This window comes from Choloepus didactylus, chromosome 8 (assembly GCF_015220235.1).
Source record: "Choloepus didactylus isolate mChoDid1 chromosome 8, mChoDid1.pri, whole genome shotgun sequence".
Taxonomy (NCBI): domain Eukaryota; kingdom Metazoa; phylum Chordata; class Mammalia; order Pilosa; family Megalonychidae; genus Choloepus; species Choloepus didactylus.
Genome location: NC_051314.1, coordinates 131277061 through 131300862, shown reverse-complemented (window position 1 = coordinate 131300862; position 23802 = coordinate 131277061). Strand labels below are relative to the sequence as shown.

Sequence of the window (23802 nt, the reverse complement as noted above, 5' to 3'; positions counted from 1 at the left end):
AATTAAACAACGTATTCAAACAATGGGTTAAAGAAGAACTCACAAGGAAAATTAGGAAGTATCTTAAGGTGAATGAAAATGAAAATACAACCTACCAAAACTTATGGGATACAACAAAGGCAATGCTGAGAGGGAAATTTATAGTTTTAAATGCTTACATTAAAAAAGAAGAAAGATTTCAAATCAGAGACCTAACTTCAAAACTGTAAGAACTAGAAAGGAAGAGCAAACTAAACTCAAAGTGAGCATTAGGAAGGAAATAACAAAAATTAGAGCAGAGATAAATGAAATAGAGAATTAAAAAAACAATAGGGAGAATCAATAAAACCAAAAATTGGTTCTTTGAAAAGTTCAATAAAATTGACAAACTTCTAGACAGACTGACATAAAAAAGATCACCCAACTGGGAAAGAATAGTCTTTTCAACAAAGGGTGCTGGGAAAATTGGATCTCCATTTGCAAAAGAATTAAGGTAGGCCCTTACCCCATCTCACACACATACAAAAATAAACTCAAAATAGATCAAAGACCTAAATATAAGAGCCAGAACTATCAAACTCCTAGAAGAAAATATAGGGAAGCATCTCTAGGACCTTGTGTTAGGGCAATGGTTTCTTAGACTTTACACCAAAAGCACAAGGAACAAAAGAAAAAAATCTTTAACTGGGACCTCATCAAAATTAAAAACTTTTGCCCATCAAAGGACTTTATCATGAAAGTAAAATGACAACCTCCACAATGGGACAAAATAATTGGAAACCACATATCTAATAAGGTTTTAATATGCAGAATATAAAAAGAAATCTTCAACTCAACAACAGAGATTAAAAAACCCAATTAAAAAATGGGCAACTTTCTCTCTAGCTAAGCCAACTTGGCAGGTGAAATCACTGCCCTCCCCGCTACGTGGGATGAGAAACCCAGGGGAGTGAATCTCCCTAGCAACGTAGAAAATGACTCCCGGGGAGGAATGTAGACCCGGCATCGTGGGATGGAGAACATCTTCTTGACCAAAAGGGGAATGTGAAAGGAAATGAGATAAGCTACAGTGGCAGAGAGATTCCAAAGGGAGCCGAGAGGTCACTGTGGTGGGCACTCTTACACACAATATAGACAACCCTTTTTAGGTTCTAGTGAATTGGAGTAGCTAGCAGTAAATACCTGAAACTATCAAACTATAATCCAGAACCCATGAATCTTGGAGACAATTATATAAAAATGTAGCTTATAAGGGGTGAAAATGGGATTGGGAAAGCCATATGGATCATACTCCCCTTTGCCTAGTATATGGATGGATGAGTAGAAAAATGGGGGAAGGAAACAAACAAACAAAGGCACCCAGTGTTCTTTTTTACTTTAATTGCTCTTTTTCATTTTAATTATTATTCTTGTTATTTTTGTGTGTGTGGTAATGAAGGTGTCAGGGATTGATTTTGGTGATGAATGCACAACTATGTAATGGTACTGTGAACAATCAAATGTATGCTTTGCTTTGTATGACTGCATGGTATGTGAATATATCCCAATAAAATAAATTTAAAAAATGGGCAAAAGACTTGAATAAACATTTTTTCAAAGAAGACATAAAAATGGTCAAAATGCACACAGAAGAATATTTTAGCAACTAAGGGTAAGGCAAATGTGCCTTGGCACCTTAGTCAGAATCAAGAAAGCAATAACATTAAAAATTGATAAATTAGACTTCTATACCATTAAAAACTTCCGCTAATCAAAAGACACCACTGAGAAACTGAATACACAAGCCACAGACCAGGAGAAAATATCAGCAAAATATATCTCTCAAATAAGGACTGGCATCTAACTCGGCAGGTGAAATCACTGCCCTCCCCTCTATGTGGGATCTGACACCTAGGGGAGCGAATCTCCCTGGCAACGTGGAATATGACTCCTGGGGAGGAACCTAGATCCGGCATCGTGTGTTGGAGAACATCTTCTTGACCAAAAGGCGGTTGTGAAAGGAAATTAAATAAGTTTCAGTGTCTGAGACATTCCAAAAGGAGCCGAGAGGTCACCCTGGTGGGCACTCTTTTTTTTTTTTTTTTTTTTTTTTTTTTTTTTAATCATCATTTTATTGAGATACATTCACATACCACGCAGTCATACAAAACAAATTGTACTTTCGATTGTTTACAGTACCATTACATAGTTGTACATTCATCACCTAAATCAATCCCTGACACCTTCATTAGCCCACACACAAAAATAACAAGAATAATAATTAGAGTGAAAAAGAGCAATTGAAGTAAAAAAGAACACTTAGGTACCTTTGTCTGTTTGTTTGCTTCCCCTACTTTTCTACACATCGATCCATAAACTAGACAAAGTGGAGTTTGGTCCTTATGGCATTCCCAATCCCACTGTCACCCCTCATAAGCTACATTTTTATACAACTGTCTTCGAGATTCATGGGTTCTGGGTTGTAGTTTAATAGTTTCAGGTATCCACCACCAGCTACCCCAATTCTTTAGAACCTAAAAAAGGTTGTCTAAAGTGTGCGTAAGAGTGCCCACCAGAGTGATCTCTCGGCTCATTTGGAATCTCTCTGCCACTGAAGCTTATTTCATTTCCTTTCACATCCCCCTTTTGGTCAAGAAGATGTTCTCCATCCCACGATGCCGGGTCTACATTCCTCCCCGGGAGTCATATTCCACGTTGCCAGGGAGATTCACTTCCCTGGGTGTCTGATCCCACGTAGGGGGGAGGGCAGTGATTTCACCTTTCAAGTTGGCTTAGCCAGAGAGAGAGGGCCACATCTGAGCAACAAAGAGGCATTCAGGAGGAGACTCTTAGGCACAAATACAGGGAGGCCTAGCCTCTCCTTTGCAGCAACCGTCTTCCCAAGGGTAAAACTTATGGTAGAGGGCTCAACCCATCAAACCACCAGTCCCCTATGTCTGTGGTCATGTTAGCAACCATGGTGGTGGGGTTGGCGAATACCCCTGCATTCTCCACAGGCTCCTCAAGGGGGCACTACATCGTTTTTTTTTTTTTTTTTTTTTTTCCTTGTTTGTCTTTTTTTCTTTTTTTTTTTTTTTTTAACTTTCCCTTCTTTTTTCAAATCAACTGTATGAAAAAAAAAGTTAAAAAGAAAACAAACATACAATAAAAGAACATTTCAAAGAGACCATAGCAAGGGAGTAAGAAAAAGACAACTAACCTAAGATAACTGCTTAACTTCCAACATGTTCCTACTTTACCCCAAGAAAGTTACATACTATAGCAACATTTCAGTGAACTTGTTCCTACTACATCCATCAGAAATTAACAGACCATAGTCATTTCTGGGCATCCCCAGAACGTTAAATAGCTTATCTGTTCTTCTTGGATTATTGTTCCCCCTTCCTTAATTGCTCTCTACTGCTAGTTCCCCTACATTCTACATTATAAACCATTTGTTTTACATTTTTCAAAGTTCACATTAGTGGTAGCATATAATATTTCTCTTTTTGTGCCTGGCTTATTTCGCTCAGCATTATGTCTTCAAGGTTCATCCATGTTGTCATATGTTTCACCAGATCGTTCCTTCTTACTGCCGCGTAGTATTCCATCGTGTGTATATACCACATTTTATTTGTCCACTCATCTGTTGATGGACATTTGGGTTGTTTCCATCTCTTGGCAATTGTGAATAATGCTGCTATGAACATTGGCGTGCAGATATCTGTTCGTGTCACTGCTTTCCGATCTTCCGGGTATATCCCGAGAAGTGCAATCGCTGGATCGAATGGTAGCTCTATCTCTAGTTTTCTAAGGAACTGCCAGACTGACTTCCAGAGTGGCTGAACCATTATACAGTCCCACCAACAATGAATAAGAGTTCCAATTTCTCCACATCCCCTCCAGCATTTGTAGTTTCCTGTTTGTTTAATGGCAGCCATTCTAACCGGTGTTAGATGGTATCTCATTGTGGTCTTAATTTGCATCTCTCTAATAGCTAGTGAAGCTGAACATTTTTTCATGTGTTTCTTGGCCATTTGTATTTCCTCTTCAGAGAACTGTCTTTTCATATCTTTTGCCCATTTTATAATTGGGCTGGCTGTACTATTGTCATTGAGTTGTAGGATTTCTTTGTATATGCAAGATATCAGTCTTTTGTCAGATACATGGTTTCCAAAAATTTTTTCCCATTGAGTTGGCTGCCTCTTTACCTTTTTGAGAAATTCCTTTGAGGTGCAGAAACTTCTAAGCTTGAGGAGTTCCCATTTATCTATTTTCTCTTTTGTTGCTTGTGCTTTGGGTGTAAAGTCTAGGAAGTGGCCTCCTAATACAAGGTCTTGAAGATGTTTTCCTACATTATCTTCTAGGAGTTTAATGGTACTTTCTTTTATATTGAGATCTTTGGTCCATTTTGAGTTAATTTTTGTGTAGGGGGTGAGGTAGGGGTCCTCTTTCATTCTTTTGGATATGGATATCCAACTCTCCCAGCCCCATTTGTTGAAAAGACCATTATGGCTCAGTTCGGTGACTTTGGGGGCCTTATCAAAGATCAGTCGGCCATAGATCTGAGGGTCTATCTCTGAATTCTCAATTCGATTCCATTGATCTATATGTCTATCTTTGTGCCAGTACCATGCTGTTTTGGCAACTGTGGCTTTATAATAAGCTTCAAAGTCAGGGAGTGTAAGTCCTCCCACTTCGTTTTTCTTTTTTAAAGTGTCTTTAGCAATTCGAGGCATCTTCCCTTTCCAAATAAATTTGATAACTAGCTTTTCCAAGTCTGCAAAGTAGGTTGTTGGAATTTTGATTGGGATTGCATTGAATCTGTAGATGAGTTTGGGTAGAATTGACATCTTAATGACATTTAGCCTTCCTATCCATGAACATGGAATATTTTCCATCTTTTAAGGTCCCCTTCTATTTCTTTTAGTAGAGTTATGTAGTTTTCTTTGTATAGGTCTTTTACATCTTTGGTTAAGTTTATTCCTAGGTACTTGATTTTTTTAGTTGCTATTGAAAATGGTATCTTTTTCTTGAGTGTCTCTTCAGTTTGTTCATTTCTAGCATATAGAAACATTACTGACTTATGTGCATTAATCTTGTATCCCGCTACTTTGCTAAATTTGTTTATTAGCTCTAGTAGGTGTATCGTTGATTTCTCAGGGTTTTCTAGATATAAGATCATATCATCTGCAAACAATGACAGTTTTACTTCTTCTTTTCCAATTTGGATGCCTTTTATTTCTTTGTCTTGCCGGATTGCCCTGGCTAGCATTTCCAGCACAATGTTGAATAACAGTGGTGACAGCGGGCATCCTTGTCTTGTTCCTGATCTTAGAGGGAAGGCTTTCAGTCTCTCACCATTGAGTACTATGCTGGCTGTGGGTTTTTCATATATGCTCTTTATCATGTTGAGGAAGTTTCCTTCAATTCCTACCTTTTGAAGTGTTTTTATCAAAAACGGATGTTGGATTTTGTCAAATGCTTTTTCAGCATCTATTGAGATGATCAATTGATTTTTCCCTTTCGAGTTTTTAATGTGTTGTAATACATTGATTGTTTTTCTTATGTTGAACCATCCTTGCATGCCTGGAATGAACCCCACTTGGTCATGGTGTATGATTTTTTTAATGTGTCTTTGGATTCGATTTGCAAGTATTTTGTTGAGGATTTTTGCATCTATATTCATTAGGGAGATTGGCCGGTAGTTTTCCTTTTTTGTAGGATCTTTGCCTGGTTTTGGTATTAGATTGATGTTAGCTTCATAAAATGAATTAGGTAGTGTTCCATTTTTTTCAATGTTTTGAAAGAGTTTGAGTAAGATTGGTGTCAGTTCTTTCTGGAAAGTTTGGTAGAATTCCCCTGTGAAGCCATCTGGCCCTGGGCATTTATTTGTGGGAAGATTTTTGATGACTGATTGGATCTCTTTGCTTGTGATGGGTTGGTTGAGGTCTTCTATTTCTTCTCTGGTCAGTCTAGGTTGATCATATGTTTCCAGGAAATTGTCCATTTCTTCTACATTATCCAGTTTGTTGCCATACAGTTGTTCATAATATCCTCTTATAATTTTTTTAATTTCTTCAGGATCTGCAGTTATGTCACCTTTTTCATTCATTATTTTGTTTATATGGGTCTTCTCTCTTTTTGATTTTGTCAGTGTAGCTAGGGGCTTGTCAATCTTGTTGATCTTCTCAAAGAACCAACTTTTGGTGATATTTATCCTTTCTATTGTTTTTTTGTTCTCTATGTCATTTATTTCTGCTTTAATCCTTGTTATTTCTTTTCTTGTACTTGGTTTAGGATTGGTTTGCTGTTCATTTTCTAGCTTCTTCAGTTGATCCATTAGTTCTTTGATTTTGGCTCTTTCTTCCTTTTTAATATATGCGTTTAGTGCTATAAATTTCCCCCCTTAGCACTGCTTTTGCTGCATCCCATAGGTTTTGGTATGTTGTGTTCTCATTTTCATTCGTCTCTATATATTTAGCAATTTCTCTTGCTATTTCTTCTTTAACCCACTGATTGTTTAGGAGTGTGTTGTTTAACCTCCAGGTATTTGTGAATTTTCTAAGTCTCTGATGGTTATTGACTTCTAATTGTATTCCATTGTGGTCAGAGAATGTGCTTTGAATAATTTCAATCTTTTTAAATTTATTGAGGCTTGTTTTATGTCCCAGCATATGATCTATTCTGGAGAAAGTTCCGTGAGCACTAGAAAAGTATGTGTATCCTGTTGATTTGGGATGTAATGTCCTGTAGATGTCTGTTAAATCTAATTCATTTATCAGATTGTTTAGGTTTTCAATTTCCTTATTGGTCTTCTGTCTGGTTGATCTATCTATAGGAGAGAGTGATGTGTTGAAGTCTCCCACAATTATTGTGGAAACATCAATTGCTTCCTTTAGTTTTGCCAATGTTTCTCTCATGTATTTTGTGGCACCTTGATTGGGTGCATAGACATTTACGATTGTTATTTCTTCTTGCTGAATTGCCCCTTTTATTAGTATGTAGTGGCCTTCTTTGTCTCTCAAAACATCCCTGCATTTGAAGTCTATTTTATCTGAGATTAATATTGCTACACCTGCTTTCTTTTGGCTGTAGCTTGCATGAAATATTTTTTTCCATCCTTTCACTTTCAGTTTCTTTGTGTCCCTGTGTCTAAGATGAGTCTCTTGTATGCAACATATTGATGGTTCATTTTTTTTGATCCATTCTGCGAATCTATATCTTTTAATTGGGGAGTTTAATCCATTTACATTCAACGTTAAAACCGTGAAGGCATTTCTTGAATCGGCCATCTTATCCTTTGGATTATGTTTGCCATATTTTTCCCTCTCTCTATTAATATCCTTTATTGTACCCATACCGAATCTCTTTAGTACTGAACCTTTCTCCAAGTCTCTCTGTCCTGTCTTTGTTTCTCTGTCTGTAGGGCTCCCTTTAGTATCTCCAGTAGGGCAGGTCTCTTGTTAGCAAATTCTCTCAGCATTTGTTTGTCTGTGAAAAATTTAAGCTCTCCCTCAAATTTGAAGGAGAGCTTTGCTGGATAAAGTATTCTTGGCTGGAAATTCCTCTCACTCAGAATTTTAAATATATCGTGCCACTGCCTTCTCGCCTCCATGGTGGCTGCTGAGTAGTCACTACTTAGTCTTATGCTGTTTCCTTTGTATGTGGTGAATTGCTTTTCTCTTGCTGCTTTCAGAACTTGCTCCTTCTCTTCTATGTTTGACAGTGTGATCAGTATATGTCTCGGAGTGGGTTTTTTTTGGATTTATTCTATTTGGAGTTCGCTGAGCATTAATGATTTGTGTATTTATGTTGTTTAGAAGATTTGGGAAGTTTTCCCCAACAATTTCTTTGAATACTCTTCCTAGACCTTTACCCTTTTCTTCCCCTTCTGGGACACCAATGAGTCTTATATTCGGACGTTTCATATTATCTATCATATCCCTGAGGTCCATTTCGAGTTTTTCAATTTTTTTCCCCATTCTTTCTTTTATGTTTTCATTTTCCATTCTGTCATCTTCCAGGTCACTGATTCGTTGTTCAACTTCCTCTAGTCTTGTACTATGAGTGTCCAGAATCTTTTTAATTTGGTCAACAGTTTCTTTAATTTCCATAAGATCATCCATTTTTTTATTTAGTCTTGCAATGTCTTCTTTATGCTCTTCTAGGGTCTTCTTGATTTCCTTCATATCCCGTACTAGGGTCTCATTGTTCATCTTTAGTTCTTTGAGTAGCTGCTCTAGGTGTGTCTCTTCTGGTCTTTTGATTTGGGTGCTTGGGCTTGGGTTATCCATATCGTCTGGTTTTTTCATATGCTTTATAATTTTCTGTTGTTTTTGGCCTCGTGGCATTTGCTGACCTTGATAGGGTTCTTTTAGGGTTTGTAGACCAGTTGAAGTCCTTATCTCTAATTTATCAGATCTACAGCTTCGTGGAGTACACTTTCTCTAACTAACCAGCAGGTGGCGTCCACGAGACACCTGTTCTCCACAAGCCAGATCTCCCCTGCTTAGCCTTTTTGGTGAGTGGGGGAGTGAGTCTTGTGGGGCCCAATTGGTGTCCCAAGCTTGCGTGTGTAGTTGGTGTTGCCTGCCCTGTATGTGGGGCGTGTTTCTGGGCAGTCGGGGAGGGGGGGTGGCCCTAACAATCAAATCTCCCTGATGATCCTAGAGTTTTAAAGCTACTGCAATAGTCTAATCCTTCAGTTCAGTCCTGCCACAGTTTGTCTCTGCCACTGACCCACAAGTCTTTGGTATTGGCGTATGGCTCCTGAGACTTGCAAGTGGGCCCCTCTTCCAGGCTGTGCACCCCGGGTCCTCTGTTGAGGGATGACTGTGCTATGTCGCAGGTGAGTGCCGTCCCCCCAGGGCAGTTCTGGGCTGCTGGGCTGTGTTGGGAGGCTCCCAGTCTGCTCAAATGATGGCTGAATGGGGCTCTGTTAATTCACACTGCTCCCCCTTCCCAGCTCTGGGACATTCAGCTGAGGTTGCAGGGAAGGCTAATGTCCACGCCCAGTTTTGTGGTGTGTGCCTGTTATTTGAAGCACTTCCGTCACACTGGGTTGTCTGGGGCAGCTCTGGGCTATGGGGCTGGCGATGGGCAGGAGTGTTTCCTGTCCACCAGGATGGTGGCTGTGAGCGGACACCCCCCTTTTCTTGGGAAGTTGTGTTGTTTAGTGAATTTTCTCAGCCACTGGATTATTGCCTTTTGTCTCAGAGCTCTCTTAGTTCTGCTCTTGACTTGACGTGCCCAAATTTCAATTCTTTGAAGCTTTCTGTATTGAGCTTCTTAGAGTAATTGTTTTAGAAAAAGCAAAAAGGATTTAAAAAAAAAAAAAAAAAAAAACAAAAAACGGCCCTCCTCAGAGATCTAATGGGTTATTGAAATGCTAATAGACAAAGCAACCAGGGCCATTAAGGAAAAGTGCCCAGGGCAGAGAGATCAGCCTTGCTTCGGGATTTGCATATGCGCCTCAAGGCCTGATCTCCGCCCTTCCCCTTTCTGTGTTCACCAGAACTCCAAAAATCCTCTGCTTTTATTTTGGAGTTTTTCGTGTTGTTTTTTTTCTATGCCTGTCTCCTCTCTGCTGGGCTGGCTGCTCTCAGAGTCTCTGGTGTCTGGCCTCAGTCTATCTATGGTTGGAGTTTGAATCAGTAGAATGAGTTTCCGGTAAGAGCAGCCACTGCAATTCTCCCTTCTCCTTCCTGGAGCTGACAGCCCCTCCTCCCCCGGGACTGAGCCTGGCAGGGAGGGGCGCGGGTCCCCTGGCCGCAAAAACTTACAGATTTCGCTGATCTCAGCAGTTCCACGTTTTCATGAGTGTTGTATGAAGTATGCCCAAAGACAGATTGCTCTGTGGTGTCCAGTCCACGCAGTTCCTGGCTTTTTACCTACTTTCCTGGAGGAGTAACTAAAACATACAGCTCACCAGTCTGCCATCTTGCCCCGCCCCCCGGTGGGCACTCTTAACGCACACTATAGACAACCCTTTTTAGGTTCTAATGAATTGGAATAGCTAGCAGTAAATACCTGAAACTATCAAACTACAACCCAGAACCCATGAATCTTGAAGACGATTGTATAAAAAGGTAGCTTATGAGGGGTGACAATGTGATTGGGAAAGCCATATGGACCACACTCCCCTTTGTCCAGTGTATGGATGAATGAGTAGAAAAATGGGGGCAAAAAAAAAAAAAAAAAAAAAAAAAAAGAGGCACCCAGTGTTCGTTTTTACTTTAATTGTACTTTTTCACTTTAATTTTTATTCTTATTATTTTTGTGTGTGTGGTAATGAAAATGTTCAAAAACTAATTTTGGTGATGAACACACAACTATATAATGATACTGTGAACAAATGAATGTATGATTTGTATGACTGCATGGTATGTGAATATCTCTTAATAAAAATGAATTTAAAAAAAAAGGACTGTATCTAAGAAATATAAAGAATGCTTATAACTTAAAGAAAGAAAAAATCTATTAAAAATGAGGTAAAGATTTGAACAGACATGTCAGAAAGGAAGACATACAAATAGCAAGTCAATACATGAAAAAGTGTTCAATATTATTAATCATCAATGAAAACTACAATGAAACACTATACTAAATACCCATCAGAATGGTCAAAATTAAAAAGGCCAACAATACCAAATGTTGATGAGAGTGTAAAATGATATAACCACTTTGGGAAAATTTCTGGTAGTTCCTATAAAACTCAATACACACCTAATTTATAACCAAGCAAATTCACTCAAAGGTATTTACCCAGAGAAATACAAGGATATGAACACTTAAGACTTGTACAATAATGTTCATAGTAGCTTTATTCATAACAGACAGAAACTGGAAACAAGCCAGATGTCCATCAACAGAAGAATGGATAAATAAGCTGTGGATTAGTCATCATACAATAGAATTCTACTCAGCAATAAAAATAACAAACTACTTATTTAAGCAGCGAAAGGAATGAGTCTCACCCAGGGGTGTAACACTCCTTGGAAATGTGGACCATGACTCCTGGGGATGAGCCTGGACCTAGCATTGTAGGACTGAGAAAGACTTCTTGACCAAAAAGGGGAAGAGAAATAAAACAAAATAAAGTTTCACGGGCTGAGAGATTTCAAATGGAGTCAAGAGGTAATTCTGGAGGTTATTCTTATGCACTATAAAGATATCCCTTTTTAGTTTTTAGTGTATTAGAACAGCTAGAAGGAAATACATGAAACTGTTGAACTGCAACCAGTAGCCTTGATTCTTGAAGACGAGTGTTTATAGCTTTGACAGTGTGACTGTGTGATTGTAGAAAACCTTGTGGCTCACACTCCCTTTATCCAGTGTATGAACAGATGAGTAGAAAAATGAGGACAAAAAAAATAAATGAATAATAGGGGGTATGGGTTGTTTTGGGTGTTCTTTTTTACTTTTATTTTTATTCTTATTTTTATTATTTTTTTAGAATAATGAAAATGTTCAAAATTTGACTGTGGTGATGAATGCACAACTATATGATGATACTGTGAACAACTGATTGTACACGTTGGATGATTGTGTGGTATGTGACTATATCTCAATAAAATTGCAAGGAAAAAAAAGAATGAGTCTCAAATGCATTATACTGAGTAAAAGAAAACTTTCACAAAAAAAGTACAGACTCTATGATTCCATTTATATGTAGTTCTAGAACAGGCAAAACTAATCTATATGAAAAAAATATTAATAGTGGTTGCCTCTGGGGTTGAGGCTGAGAACAGACTTGGAAGAGGTGAAAGAGAATTTTCTTGGGGATGTTAATGTTCTATATCAGAGGTTGGCAAATTGCAGCCCACAGGCCAAATCCAGCCATTGGTTTTGTTTTTCTAAGTCCTGTGAGCTAAGAATAGTTTTTGCATTTTTAAACAGTTGGAAAAAAAAAATCAAAAGAACAATAATGTTTCATGATTCACGAAAATTACATGAAATTCAAATTTCAGGGTCCATCCATTTATATACTGCCATGGCTGCTTTCGCACTACAACAGAAGAGTTGAGTAGTTGCTATTGAGACCTTATGGCTCATGAAACCTAAAATTTTTACCATCTGGTCCTTTACAAAACAAGTTTGCCAGTCCTGTTCTGTATCTTGAAGGGGTTTAGGTGTCACAAGCGTATCGGTATGCATTTGTCAAAACTCATATAAAATAGTATTTGAGATCTGTCCATTTCACTATTTAAATTTAAAAAGAAACCTGAATATAAACTACTTTAGAAATTTATAATGATAAAATGGCTGAAATATAGATGTCTCTAACTTAATTTGAAATACACGAATAAAAATGAAATGGGTTGGTGAATGGATAGATAGATGAAGTAATATAACAAAATCTTAAATATAGAATCTGAGTTATGGGTATTTAGACGTTAATGGCACAATTCTTTCAACTTTCCTGTACGTTGGAAAATTTTCATAGTAAAATGTTGAAATAAAGGCAAGGATTTCATTAAACAGAAGCTGGTAAAATTATTTAAAAGTCAATTTCCCAGTTCATAGTGTTTTCCTGGGTCCAATTTCTAAAAGGAGGCCCCCAAATTATGAATCTCTATTGAAAAGTATTTCAATTCATTAAAAAACATACTGTTGGATTATCTAAATCTCTAAAGCCCTTGGTTCTAGCAACAAGCATAGGTGTGTATCTTTGTAAAGGAAACCCGAAATAGGAACATACTTAACAATAATAAAGTACACAAATATTGTTTTAAGCACTCTTCATACCACAGTTTGATTCTAGAAGACCAGACAAATGGTACAATCCTTTAATATGCTAATAGATCAAATAGTTAAATAAACAAATAACCCCAGTCCCAAGCAGAGAACAAAAGGCTGAACAAAAGCTCAAAGGCAGTTCTTTTCCATTTGAAAACCTTGACATACTTACCTGGGACAGAGAAAGGATGCCTGTTTCTCTTACTGCACTAGGTTATAAAAATGTTCCAAATACTTTTCAGTTCACATTTTGAATACTTTTTTCTAGCAAATCATCATTACTTTTGTTTTTTAAAAGGTTTTGTTCCTTCAATAAAATCTGATTGAAAAACACAGCTTCCATATTGATACAGGAAAGATGAAATTCAATTTAAAAGTTTATTTTATATTGAACTTTTTTTTTAAACAGAACTCTTCCCTAAAGTGAGAGATGACTTGCTAAATAGAATAAAAGACCCTGAGTGTCAGGTATAAAAGGCCTTTGAATCCTCTGATACCATATATTATTTATACTTGAAGCAAGAAAAGTATATCATTTCCACATAAGAGGTATCCAGGATTTATAATGTTGAGGAAAGGTGCATTTCTGGTCTACTAAATCTAAGATGCATTATCAGAAAGGTTAAGGTAAACAATACCTGAGGAAATAGTCATAGATTAGTCCAACATTCTTATATTGCCACCATAAGTTCCTTTTCTACTTGTTTAGCTAGGTTTTAAGAGGAGTTTCTTATCAATATTCCTCATTATTTTTAAATTAGATATTCTTACTCCCTTTTCTTAGCATGAGCACAAAGGTATAATAACCTCCTTGAAAAAAAACCTTCTAGCTATAGGTTTCCTTATTTGAGGAAGATCAAGTTGTGGGCTTAGTTGGACATATCTGGGTTCATTTCTGGTCTCTGCCACCTATAGGTTATATGAACTTGGATAAATTAGCTAGTTTTACTGTGGTTCAATTTCCTTAATGGTAAAATGATGATAATGGTGTGTATCTCCTAGGATTGTTGTGCTGGACTGTTGGATTGAATGAAAAAATGCTTATAATATGCTTGGCACTTAGTAGATACTCTTTAAATGGTAACTATTAGCATCACCATTATTTAGTCTTTATTCACCAATGGTTTTGCTGAAAATAGCCCCTCTTCCAGAATCTTTTGGGACTTTGCATAGGTTCAAGCTGCTTGGGACTAGGACAAAAAATGAAGCAGTATCTAAATTGTTTAAATGTTACAGTGATATGCTAATGATAAAAGAGAAGCGGGTGGAGGTGGGGTGGAGGGGTGGCCTACAGAATTGCCTTGCCAGAATGCAGGGTATGGTATGGTATGCAGAAAGAGCCCATGGAAAGTTTGGCGCGATAACAGCAGAGAGAACCCAGGATGGAAAGAATAGGAGTGGAGGGAATAGAATCCTCCAGAAAATCATGGAAAGCAGAAATAAATAAGGCTTTAAAAATTTATTCTGGGGAAGAGAGAGGGATGAAAGAGAAACATGAAGGGCAAGAGGCAGGCTCTGCGTCTACAACAAAGAAGAAACCATCAAAGACATTTTTGGGAGAGTGCACAGGAAATGCTATTAAACTAGGGTTCAGATGGTGCAAGAATAGTTTGAAGTCAAAGCTGAAGATTATGGAACTCACCCATCTTCCTGTTCAAAGGAATAAGAGCCAAGAGAGAGAAAAAGAGAAAGGGGGATCAGGAGGAATGGAGAGAGAAAAGGCGGAGGGTATCATGTTATAAATGCTCAGCTATCTTTTCAGGTTGAAGCATTAACAGCTAACATTAATCTAGCACCCATGATATATCAAAGTCCTGTATTAAGTGTTTTATATTATCTCATTTAAATTATTATCCCCATTTTACAAATGAACAAAGTGAGGTATATGGAGGTTAAACAACTTAATTCAAATTCACATAGTTAGTGAGTGGTGGAGGGGTAGAATTTGAAATCAGGCAATCTGTTTCCAAAGATCACATTGTGACAGTCACCCCAAAGCAACAGAACTAGATGAGGAGGTAATAAATTTAAAATACAGTGATTCAGAGCTAGAAGTAAATACCTGAAACAACCAAACTCCAACCCAGTAGTCTTGGCTCTTGAAGATGATTGTATAACAATGTAGATTACAAGGGGTGACAGCGTGATTGTGAAAACCCTGTGGATCGCACTCCCTTTATCCAGTGTATGGATGGATGAGTAGATAAATGGGGACAAGAACTAAATGAAAAATAGGGTGGGTTAGGGAGGGGTGATTTGGGTGTTCTTTTTTATTTTTATTTTTTATTCTTATTCCGATTCTTTCTGGTATAAAGAAAAAGTTCAAAAATAGATTGGGTGATGAATGCATAACTGTATGACAGTACTGTGAACAGCTGATTGTACACCATGGATGACTGCATGGTATGTGAATATATCTCAATAAAACTGAATTTAAAAAAGATAAGGTTGACGTAAGTGAACAGCAATTAAACCCCAATAAGGAAAAAAGTTCTGTCTGCATTAAAAACAAAAAACAACAACAAAAAAACAGTGATTCAGGCAATGTCCAAGGGTACCGATTACTATTTTAATCCTCTGTAAAGTTTAAGACGTAACTATTCTTGTGAGACCCTCATGTTTGCAGTTTGCCTACTGAAACTATGAGTGCCCTATACTACAAGAGAAGTAAGTGTGGGAGATAACCCTGGGATGAATGAAAGGACACAGGCACCCTTTGCTTCACCTTTTACTGGCTCCTACACATCATATTCTCATTCTTAGGGCCCTTCTGTTGATTCCCATTTAAAATTCCTTTTCTTTCCCTTTCCTTCTACCCCAACTTTACTCAACTCCCAGGACCTACTTCTCCTAAACCCTCCCTAATCTCTCTGGCTCCAAATTTCTCACAACATCCCTGGCTGGTTGCATTTATAGAAATATCAGTGAAGTGAGGTCCGAAATCTACATAGGTACCTTCTGGTAAAGGTGGTTTTATTATTTTCCCACATAGTAATACAATTCAACTTAATACTTTCTCTGAGTGTTTACTGTGTCCAAGGAATTAGACTGGGAAGTGGAAGATTCCTTCTCTTTTTGGTGTGATATAGTGGAAACAGCATGGAATATGAAGACAGTCCTAGGTTTAAATGTCATTTGTAGCTGTGTAATCTTGGATAAAAAAATTTGGGGGTAATTAACTTCTAAGAGAGTTCCCCCCCCCTTCAATAAAAATGGAGAAAACAACTTGTTCTTATTAGGGCAGTTGTGAAAATTAAATGAGATAACAGATTGAAAGTCTGGCCCATAATAAATACTCTTTTTCTCCTTTCCATTTCTCTGCAGCTAAGATACTCCTATTTCTTGAATTCTACTGGCTTTTCAGGTGGGTTTGAGGCTATATGTACCCCAGAAAAACATGTTCTTAAATATAATCAATTCCTGTGGGTGTAAGCCCATCACAAATAGGACTTTTTGATGAGGTTACTTCAGTCAAGGTGTGTAGCCCAGCCCAATCAGGATGAGTCTTAATCCTATTACTGGAGTCCTTCGTAAGTGGAATGAATTCAGACACAAATGAGAGAAAGCCACGGGAGGCACAAAGCCAAACCTGGAAGAGAAGGGAGACCTGGAGACACTATCATGTGCCTTGTCATGTAACAGAAGAGCCAAGGATCACCTGTAGCCAGCCCCAGAATGCCAGAGTCTTCAGGGAGAAAGCATTGCCTTGATGATGCCCTGATTTGGACTTCCTTTTAGCCTCAAAATGGTAAGCTAATAAATTCCCATTGTTTAAGCCAACCCACTGTATGGTGTTCAAGCAGCCTAGGAAACTAAAACATCAAGCTTTTCAGGAAAGAGGGCTCTTGTTAAAATATCTCTGATCCCCTTCTAAAAATACAGGGTCAAATTCTTCTTTGCCTGTTGTTGTATGTCAAAATTTGGTCCTGGTATTTATTGTGAGGATGCTCTAACGCTCACTGGATCAACTATTTCTTCCAAACGGACAAAATATTCCAATTACATATCCTGTCCAATTCTGCAAGATGATTTTAACCCCTCCCTTCTACAGATACATTCTCTAGTGATTTAAGAAACTTCCACTTTAGCAATATTGCAATGAGAGTAATTTTAGGATGTTTCAATCTGATAAGGGGATTATGTAGACAACTCAACTAGGACATACAAAAGGGAAATGCCAAAAGAGAAAGGGACAGTTGTCTTAAAAGCTTGTGTTAATATTTATATCATCTCTAATTTTTTAAAACTTTAACACACTGGTCCAAATCCTGTTCTGGGATGCTACAGTGCTAATCTAATAGGCATGCAACAATATCCAGACATTAGTCCGTGGAATATTCTCACATCAAGACCAACTGCTAAGTCTCTTGGCAGGTACATCCTTTACTTGAAGGGTCCGGCACCAGTTTACAAACTGCTTCCACAGGCACAGTCCAGAAAGCACACATGGTCACGGTACCTACTATGCTCCTAGCTCTTTGTGATGGATATGAACCACAGGTTACTAGAAGGAAAGCTTCTACCTAAACAATGCTCATTTAGTAAATGGAAAAGATTTCTGATTTATACTTGACTCCGTTTTATTTACCTGAGATTATAGGAGCCAGACTCTAAGACTTAATTATGACTTTCATCTAAATTCTTAATATTTCTCTGTAGTTCTTTTGTTTCTGGACACTGTAACTATCTCCTCTTTCTAAACTTCCTTTTATTGTACTAATAATGCTGATACTAAAGCTAATGGCCAATTCTATGTTCTTGGTTTCAAAGTGACTTTACTTCTCTGGATTTCATGAATTCACAATGTCATTCATTCATTCAATATATATTATTGAAGGCCTACTATATACTAGCATTGTTTTAGGTGATGGGAATACAAAACTAAACATATTATTGAAGTCACTATACTCCTCTCAAGGAAAAAAAAAACATATTAAAGTTCCTGTCCTCATTCTACTGTAAGAGAACAAGAAGAAAGAAGAAAACTTGGAGTAAAGGGATAGAAGGTGGCAGGGAAGGCTCATTTAGAGAGGATGTTCTATGAGAAAGCAATAATGCACATAACCAGATTTAGTGGCAATTAGATCCAATGCAATTTAAACATGTTACAATATAGAAATGTATTCAACTGACTTGATGAATAGTTACATAACTATTATCAAATCATGCTTAAATCCTGCTTCGCTAGAGAATTCAGAATACCTGATAGAAATCTCTGAAAAGAATAGAAAGAAATGTGAGAGAGAAAACTGATTATACTTCATATGGATATTTTATATGTGGAGGTAATCCTTGCTTCATGCATTCTCCATGTGTTAGGAGGATTGCCTGACAGCAGATTTTTGCAGTAACTAAATTTCACTAAACAAATTTATTTCATAGTTAATTTCTTTATAAAGTTCAAGATGCTTTCTCAAGAAAAAAAAAATTCCTCAACATACAGGAGATTAAACTGTTGGTGATGAAAAGGGATATGTAATCATTACTATGTCTTGGATATCTCTTTCACTCTGAACTACTAGTCCTTTCCAGATCAGAGAAATGCCAAGGGACCTTAAAGTCACAATTTCCAAATCTTTGTTTTGCACTCTAACCTATAAAATGAGAGCAGAGGATTAGATGATGATACTGATGATAATACTAACATGTATTGGAAGCTTACTATTTCTCAGAGATGATCTAAGTTAATGATGACATTGGCAAAAATAATAAAAACAGCACATACTTAGAGTATTTGCTGTGTGAAAGGCACTGTTCAAAGCACTTCACAGTGATTAATTTACCTAATATTTCCCACAACCCTATGAAGTAAGTAGTATCAGTAATCCCATTTTATAGATAAAGAAACTGGGGTTCAGACAGTTTAAGTTACTTTCCCAAGGTTACAGCTTAAGTGGAGGAGCCTAGACTCAAAAGCTGTGCAGTCTAGATCCAGAGTCCAAGCTACACTGCCTCACCTAACTCATCTACATCGCACAATAACCTCCACTTTAAAGATGAAGCACAGAGAGTTTAAATAACTTATCCAAGGTCACGAGCTAATAAGTGGTGCTGTTAGGACTTCAATGTAGGCTTTCAAGCTCCAGAGTCTACACTCTTAACCACTACGCTCTACCACCTCTCATGGAATGGCCTAATCCCCAAACCCTTTCAGCTTTATACTTCTATGAACTTCTTCCTCTCTAAGTATTTGATTATACCTCATAATTTTTTGCTGGTATATACTCGTGTCTTATAAAATGTTTTAGATGCAAAGTTTTATCTACGGTCTTAAGTTGTTAGCGTAAATTTCAAAAGTCTGAAATTCTGTTATGAAATCTGTTCTCTGTAGAATTAGCAAGGCAAAAAAGCTGAAGGAAACTGGATAGGAAATAAAGACTTCCGCAATGCCTGAAGGGTCACTCATACATTTCCTGAGGTAAAACCTTTATGATACAATGAAATTTGTAGCACACTTTAGAAAGTTTGAAATACCATATTATAAAAACTCCAGCTATGGTCAGGTAATTGTAATTGTATTGTGTTAAACCAAAAGAATTCATATTTAGTGCAGTGAGCTCAACAGTGCAATAACTAGAAAAAGCAAAATCAATGGCATTTGAACTCTTGCTCTGATATTCAATATGGTAGGAGAGTAAGGAAAACGGAGACATCAGGAACAAGTCTATGGGAGGGTTTGCTCATTTCTCAGTGTCCTGGTGATGTTACCTATGGGTCTTGTTTCTCAGAAGACTAAATGTTTCTTCTTATTGGCAAGAAAAAGGGTTTGCAACTAAAATGCAACCCCGTTCATGTATTGGTGGGGAGTGGGGTGCTTCCTGCTGAGGCATGCTAAAAAGCTCCTATGCTCTGCCAAAACAGACAAGGCAGAAACAGGTTTATTTCTAAGAGACTAGTGAACTACATTCAACTACTGTATGGCTCCCACATGCTTCGTGATGACAAATATCTACCCTTGGAGTGTACAGAACAGTAATTTTCTCAACTTTAGCTCTCTCTGGCATGCAGCATTCTAACATGAAGGTCTTTTGGGTTGGTATTGCACATTTCACCTTCTTCACGCCCTTAGGATAAAGTCATTTGGGAAGCGTCCCATCTTTACAGTGTACGCCTCTTTCCACAACTTACCTCATCATCCTTCTTGGCTGTGTTCACTAGTGGGAGGTCTACATATGTTCTCATCACTTTAAGCAGTTTAACACCAAGACACAGACATTTCAGGGAGAACTGACTCCAAAAGAATGAGATCACCAATAAGCATGGGCAGTGAATCCCGGGAAGGCAGGGCCACCAATATGTGTGAACTTATTAATCATAATTATTATTTTTTCTAAGAAAAGGATTTCCTTAGTCAAACCTCCAGGGCATCAGATCAAAGAGAGATACTGCCACAGCTGGACTACATTTTCCAGCCAATTGGCCTGGAAAAGAGAACCTAGACAGTGTCCTGGCAACGATTTAACACAGCAGCAATCCATGAAAGAGAGGGAAAAAGAATTCTTTACAGTGAGTTTTAAAAAAGTCTTTACTTCTTTGCTCCTCTTCATTTTTAGGAATAGTTTGAGAGCAATTTCATATCTCTAGAGGATGTCCTAGGAAGACATTCCATAAGACTTACTGACCCTGAGAATTTAGAGCATTCTTCTACAGATAGAAATAAAAGGAAGTTTTAGTCCACAGTTCAGTTTCGATTAAAAAAAAAAAAGACTATATATATTTATAATTATCATAAAAAGCATATCTTAAACCTAGACCAATAACAGAGTATTTGATGAATTTTCTGTTCTCAGTCTGACGTAAATTATTATAAAACTTACCAGGACACTGTAAAATCACCCTATATAGGGTAATTTATTAATAAATCACAAAGAGAAATTTAGTTATATGCCCTGGAAGTTCTCCCAAAAATGCATAAAAGAAATGATAAAAGTGACTATTAACCCACAAGAAAAAAAGCCATAAAATCCAAACCCCACTATGTCAGAAGCACAGCAACACACACAAAAATCATGTGAAACAGAAAAAAAAAAAAGGAAGCACAGCAAGGGATTTCATGAATTACAGAGAAATAATAAGTGAGAGTGATTGGGGGGGAGGGTGAGAAAAGGAAACAAACAAACCAAAAAAACATTTCTGTAGTAATTAAGGAAAGCTGTTTCTCACCGTTCTGAACAAAATGGCTGAACTAAGAGCATCTGATTGGCTATGCCCATATACCCTCCTCCTCATCCTATTGGGAGAGAGATGACAAAGGAACAATGCCCCAGAGCAGCATGGGAATGAAAAAGAGTTGGTTAGTATTCAAAACAAAGACATAAGCATAATGTAGTAGAAGAAAATGGTCTTTTAATTTCTTGGCTCTTTTTATATTGAATTCCAATTTCCTAAACTACTAAAATTAGCATTTTAGTTTGCCATTACAGTTCTACTCTTCCAACCCTTCTAAGATGTGTTCTCTATCTCAGGGCTGGATCTGGGCAAAATGGTTAAGTTGGAGGCTTTTCTTCATGTTTTACCTTTTCTTCAACCTTTCCCCATCTGCTTGCCTCCCCCTACTCTTTGGCATCCAGTTCCTTCCATCTATTATCAAAACCTGCTAAGGAAAGGATCTGATATGCATCTTATTTACCCTGGCATAAATTTAATCCCAGGAATCAGGAAGCAGGAGGAGAAAGCAGTGATTTCTTGGCAGGGAAAGATTGCTGACACCATTTTGTCTACATTAAAGATTGGTACTGTTTTCCCTCTAAAATATAAGGCATGTCTGAACTGATTTAGTAAATGTCATCACAGTAGGATTATATCTTCTGAATCTTAGAAAAATCTGCAATTTGAATATTACTGCTGCTTTCATCTGCAAAATTTCTGCTGCTTCTCTTAAGACAATGCTATAGCTGTCATTTAGTGGAGATGTTTAGCAGGGTAGTTTTCCTGGACTTTTTAGTCATATGGATGTAATTACTTTATTAATATTTTTTTTGTCTCAACCATATATCTTAAAACTGGGTGTGATGGAGATGTTGATATCTGATTTTTGGCAATGGGATATGAGGTAATCTGTTCACTACTCTCTCGCATCCATCACTTTCAAGATCCTGGGAGAGTTTCCTTCTTCCAGAAACGAGTTGGATATGATTCCCTTCAGACCCATCAATTTCTCTTTTGCACTGATGAGAAGTTGACGGCTACAATTTTCCTTGAGAATCACATATGCTGGAGGAGAGTCATCAAAGAAATGGAGTGAAGTTACTGAATTTCAATCTTCAGTTTTAAGAGGGAATGAGCAGAGATTTAAAAAATTGCACGTTAACTCTACATTCAGTTGTGCTTCATTGAGGTAACAGAGCAAGAGCCTTGTTTTTCTAATAAGGCATTATTTCTTTGATAAGGAAGTAGGATAGCTAAAAACTAGTATGTAACTCTGAGAAAGTTAAAATTTTTTCTCACTCTAATTCAAATATTCTTCATTGAACCCCAATTTCTGGAATATTTGCTTATTCAAAATCACCACCTTCCTATATAGAAATTGAATCTGTGTTTTTTTAAAAAAAGGGTGAAGGAGTTTTCAGAAACTTAGATTACCTATTTTTATTTGTCTAACTTGATGTTAGAATATATCTTATACCCCAGAATTTGCAACATGCTGGTAAAAAATACATGAAAATATTTAAAAAGAAAGCATACTGGTTTTTATAAAACATTCAAAAGCAGTCTTACCTGGTCTGGGGAGGGTTTATGGTTGGTTTGATTGGAATGGGAGGATTTGAAGTGGTCATCCTCGTAATTGTCGGCCATTAGCTTCATTCGATTTTGTGTCTAAGAGGAAATGATTCATAAGGTAAAATTTAAATAGAATTTCCATGATATACTGTAAAGTTACAAGTGGCTTAAGAATTTCATAAGAAAGGATAAAATTAATCATGTTGGCAACAAAATAAATGAAACAAAGGATGTCTGTGGTTATTGGGGGAAAAAAAGTTTAGGCACCTAATCTGGTACAGGAATTTGTAGGAGGGTCTATTTCCCCAAATTAAGCACTTTATGCAATGCTTGTCTGTTGTTGTTTCGTTTTTAGTAAAGACTGGATTATACACATAACATTCTGTAACTTTATTTTTTCACTTTATGGTATACAGGAGCCATCTTTCCACGTTACTATATAAGAATCTACTCATCCTTTTAAACAACTGCACAGTATTCCATATTTTGGATGCTATAAAACATATACCATAAATACTGGGAGGAAAGTTATTATTATTTGTAAATGAAAGGATTATACATCTAGAAAATCCAAGAGAATCAATTGAAAAATAATTACAACTTAAAATACATTTAAGGAAGGTGATTAGACAGAAAGTACCTCCATATATAACATTCAAAAGCTTTTCTTTACCCCATCAATAAACAATTCAGGTTTTGAAATTAAGTCAAAGTTTCTGAAATCCTGCTCCTCAACTCTAGGCCAAAAGAGGGTTATTATTTCATTGCCTTTTCTCCATGTTTACTAAAAAGGAGGACAAGACTGGTGATCTTGTGTGACTGGTCAATTTAAGCCCAGAATAAATGAATAAAATTTGCAAATGTTAGAGAATTCACTCTGCAGGGAAGCAATTCAGAACATGCAGGGTATACGATGCATGAAATCAAATGGCAAAATATGTTGCACTAATAAAATAATTGCTAAAGCCTTAAGTATGTGCATCAAAAATAAATTTGCTAATACTGTATGATTTTAAAATGTTTATTGTAGATAAGTTGAAAAATAAAGTACAAAATAAAAAAAGAAAAGAACCACCTGTAATCTCTCTAATTAGTGATAATTACTGTTAATATTTAGGTGTATCCATTCAGTCTCTTCCCCATGAACAAAGTGGCATGCTCTTCTATCTAGTCACCTATTTCTGCTACAATATGATACTTTTAAATTAGTATAACTTATGGTAATATTTTAATATCTGGTAGGACATGCTGTCCCTCTTCCTTACCAATTCTACTTTTACAAACGTTGACTTGCTACCTTTACCATATTTTATTTACAGATGAATTTATATATTTTGTCTAGTTTCATAAAAAAACTTCATAGGGATTTTCTGGGGTATTTTT

The 23802-nt window shown here is 37.0% G+C and overlaps 1 protein-coding gene across 5 annotated transcripts in view; it reads right to left on the bottom strand.

Annotated features, from left to right (window-relative positions):
• The window catches only part of ERC1 (ELKS/RAB6-interacting/CAST family member 1), an 805513-nt gene that overhangs the window by 75369 nt on the left and 706342 nt on the right, over window positions 1-23802 (bottom strand). For 4 of the 5 annotated variants that reach the window (XM_037845053.1, XM_037845055.1, XM_037845056.1 and 1 more), the window contains one exon: window positions 22417-22515. In XM_037845053.1, the coding sequence (XP_037700981.1) occupies window positions 22417-22515 (99 nt within the window). Of the gene's footprint in view, window positions 1-20862; window positions 20930-22416; window positions 22516-23802 lie in introns of those variants that run through there. The other variant, XM_037845058.1, reaches the window with a different exon arrangement.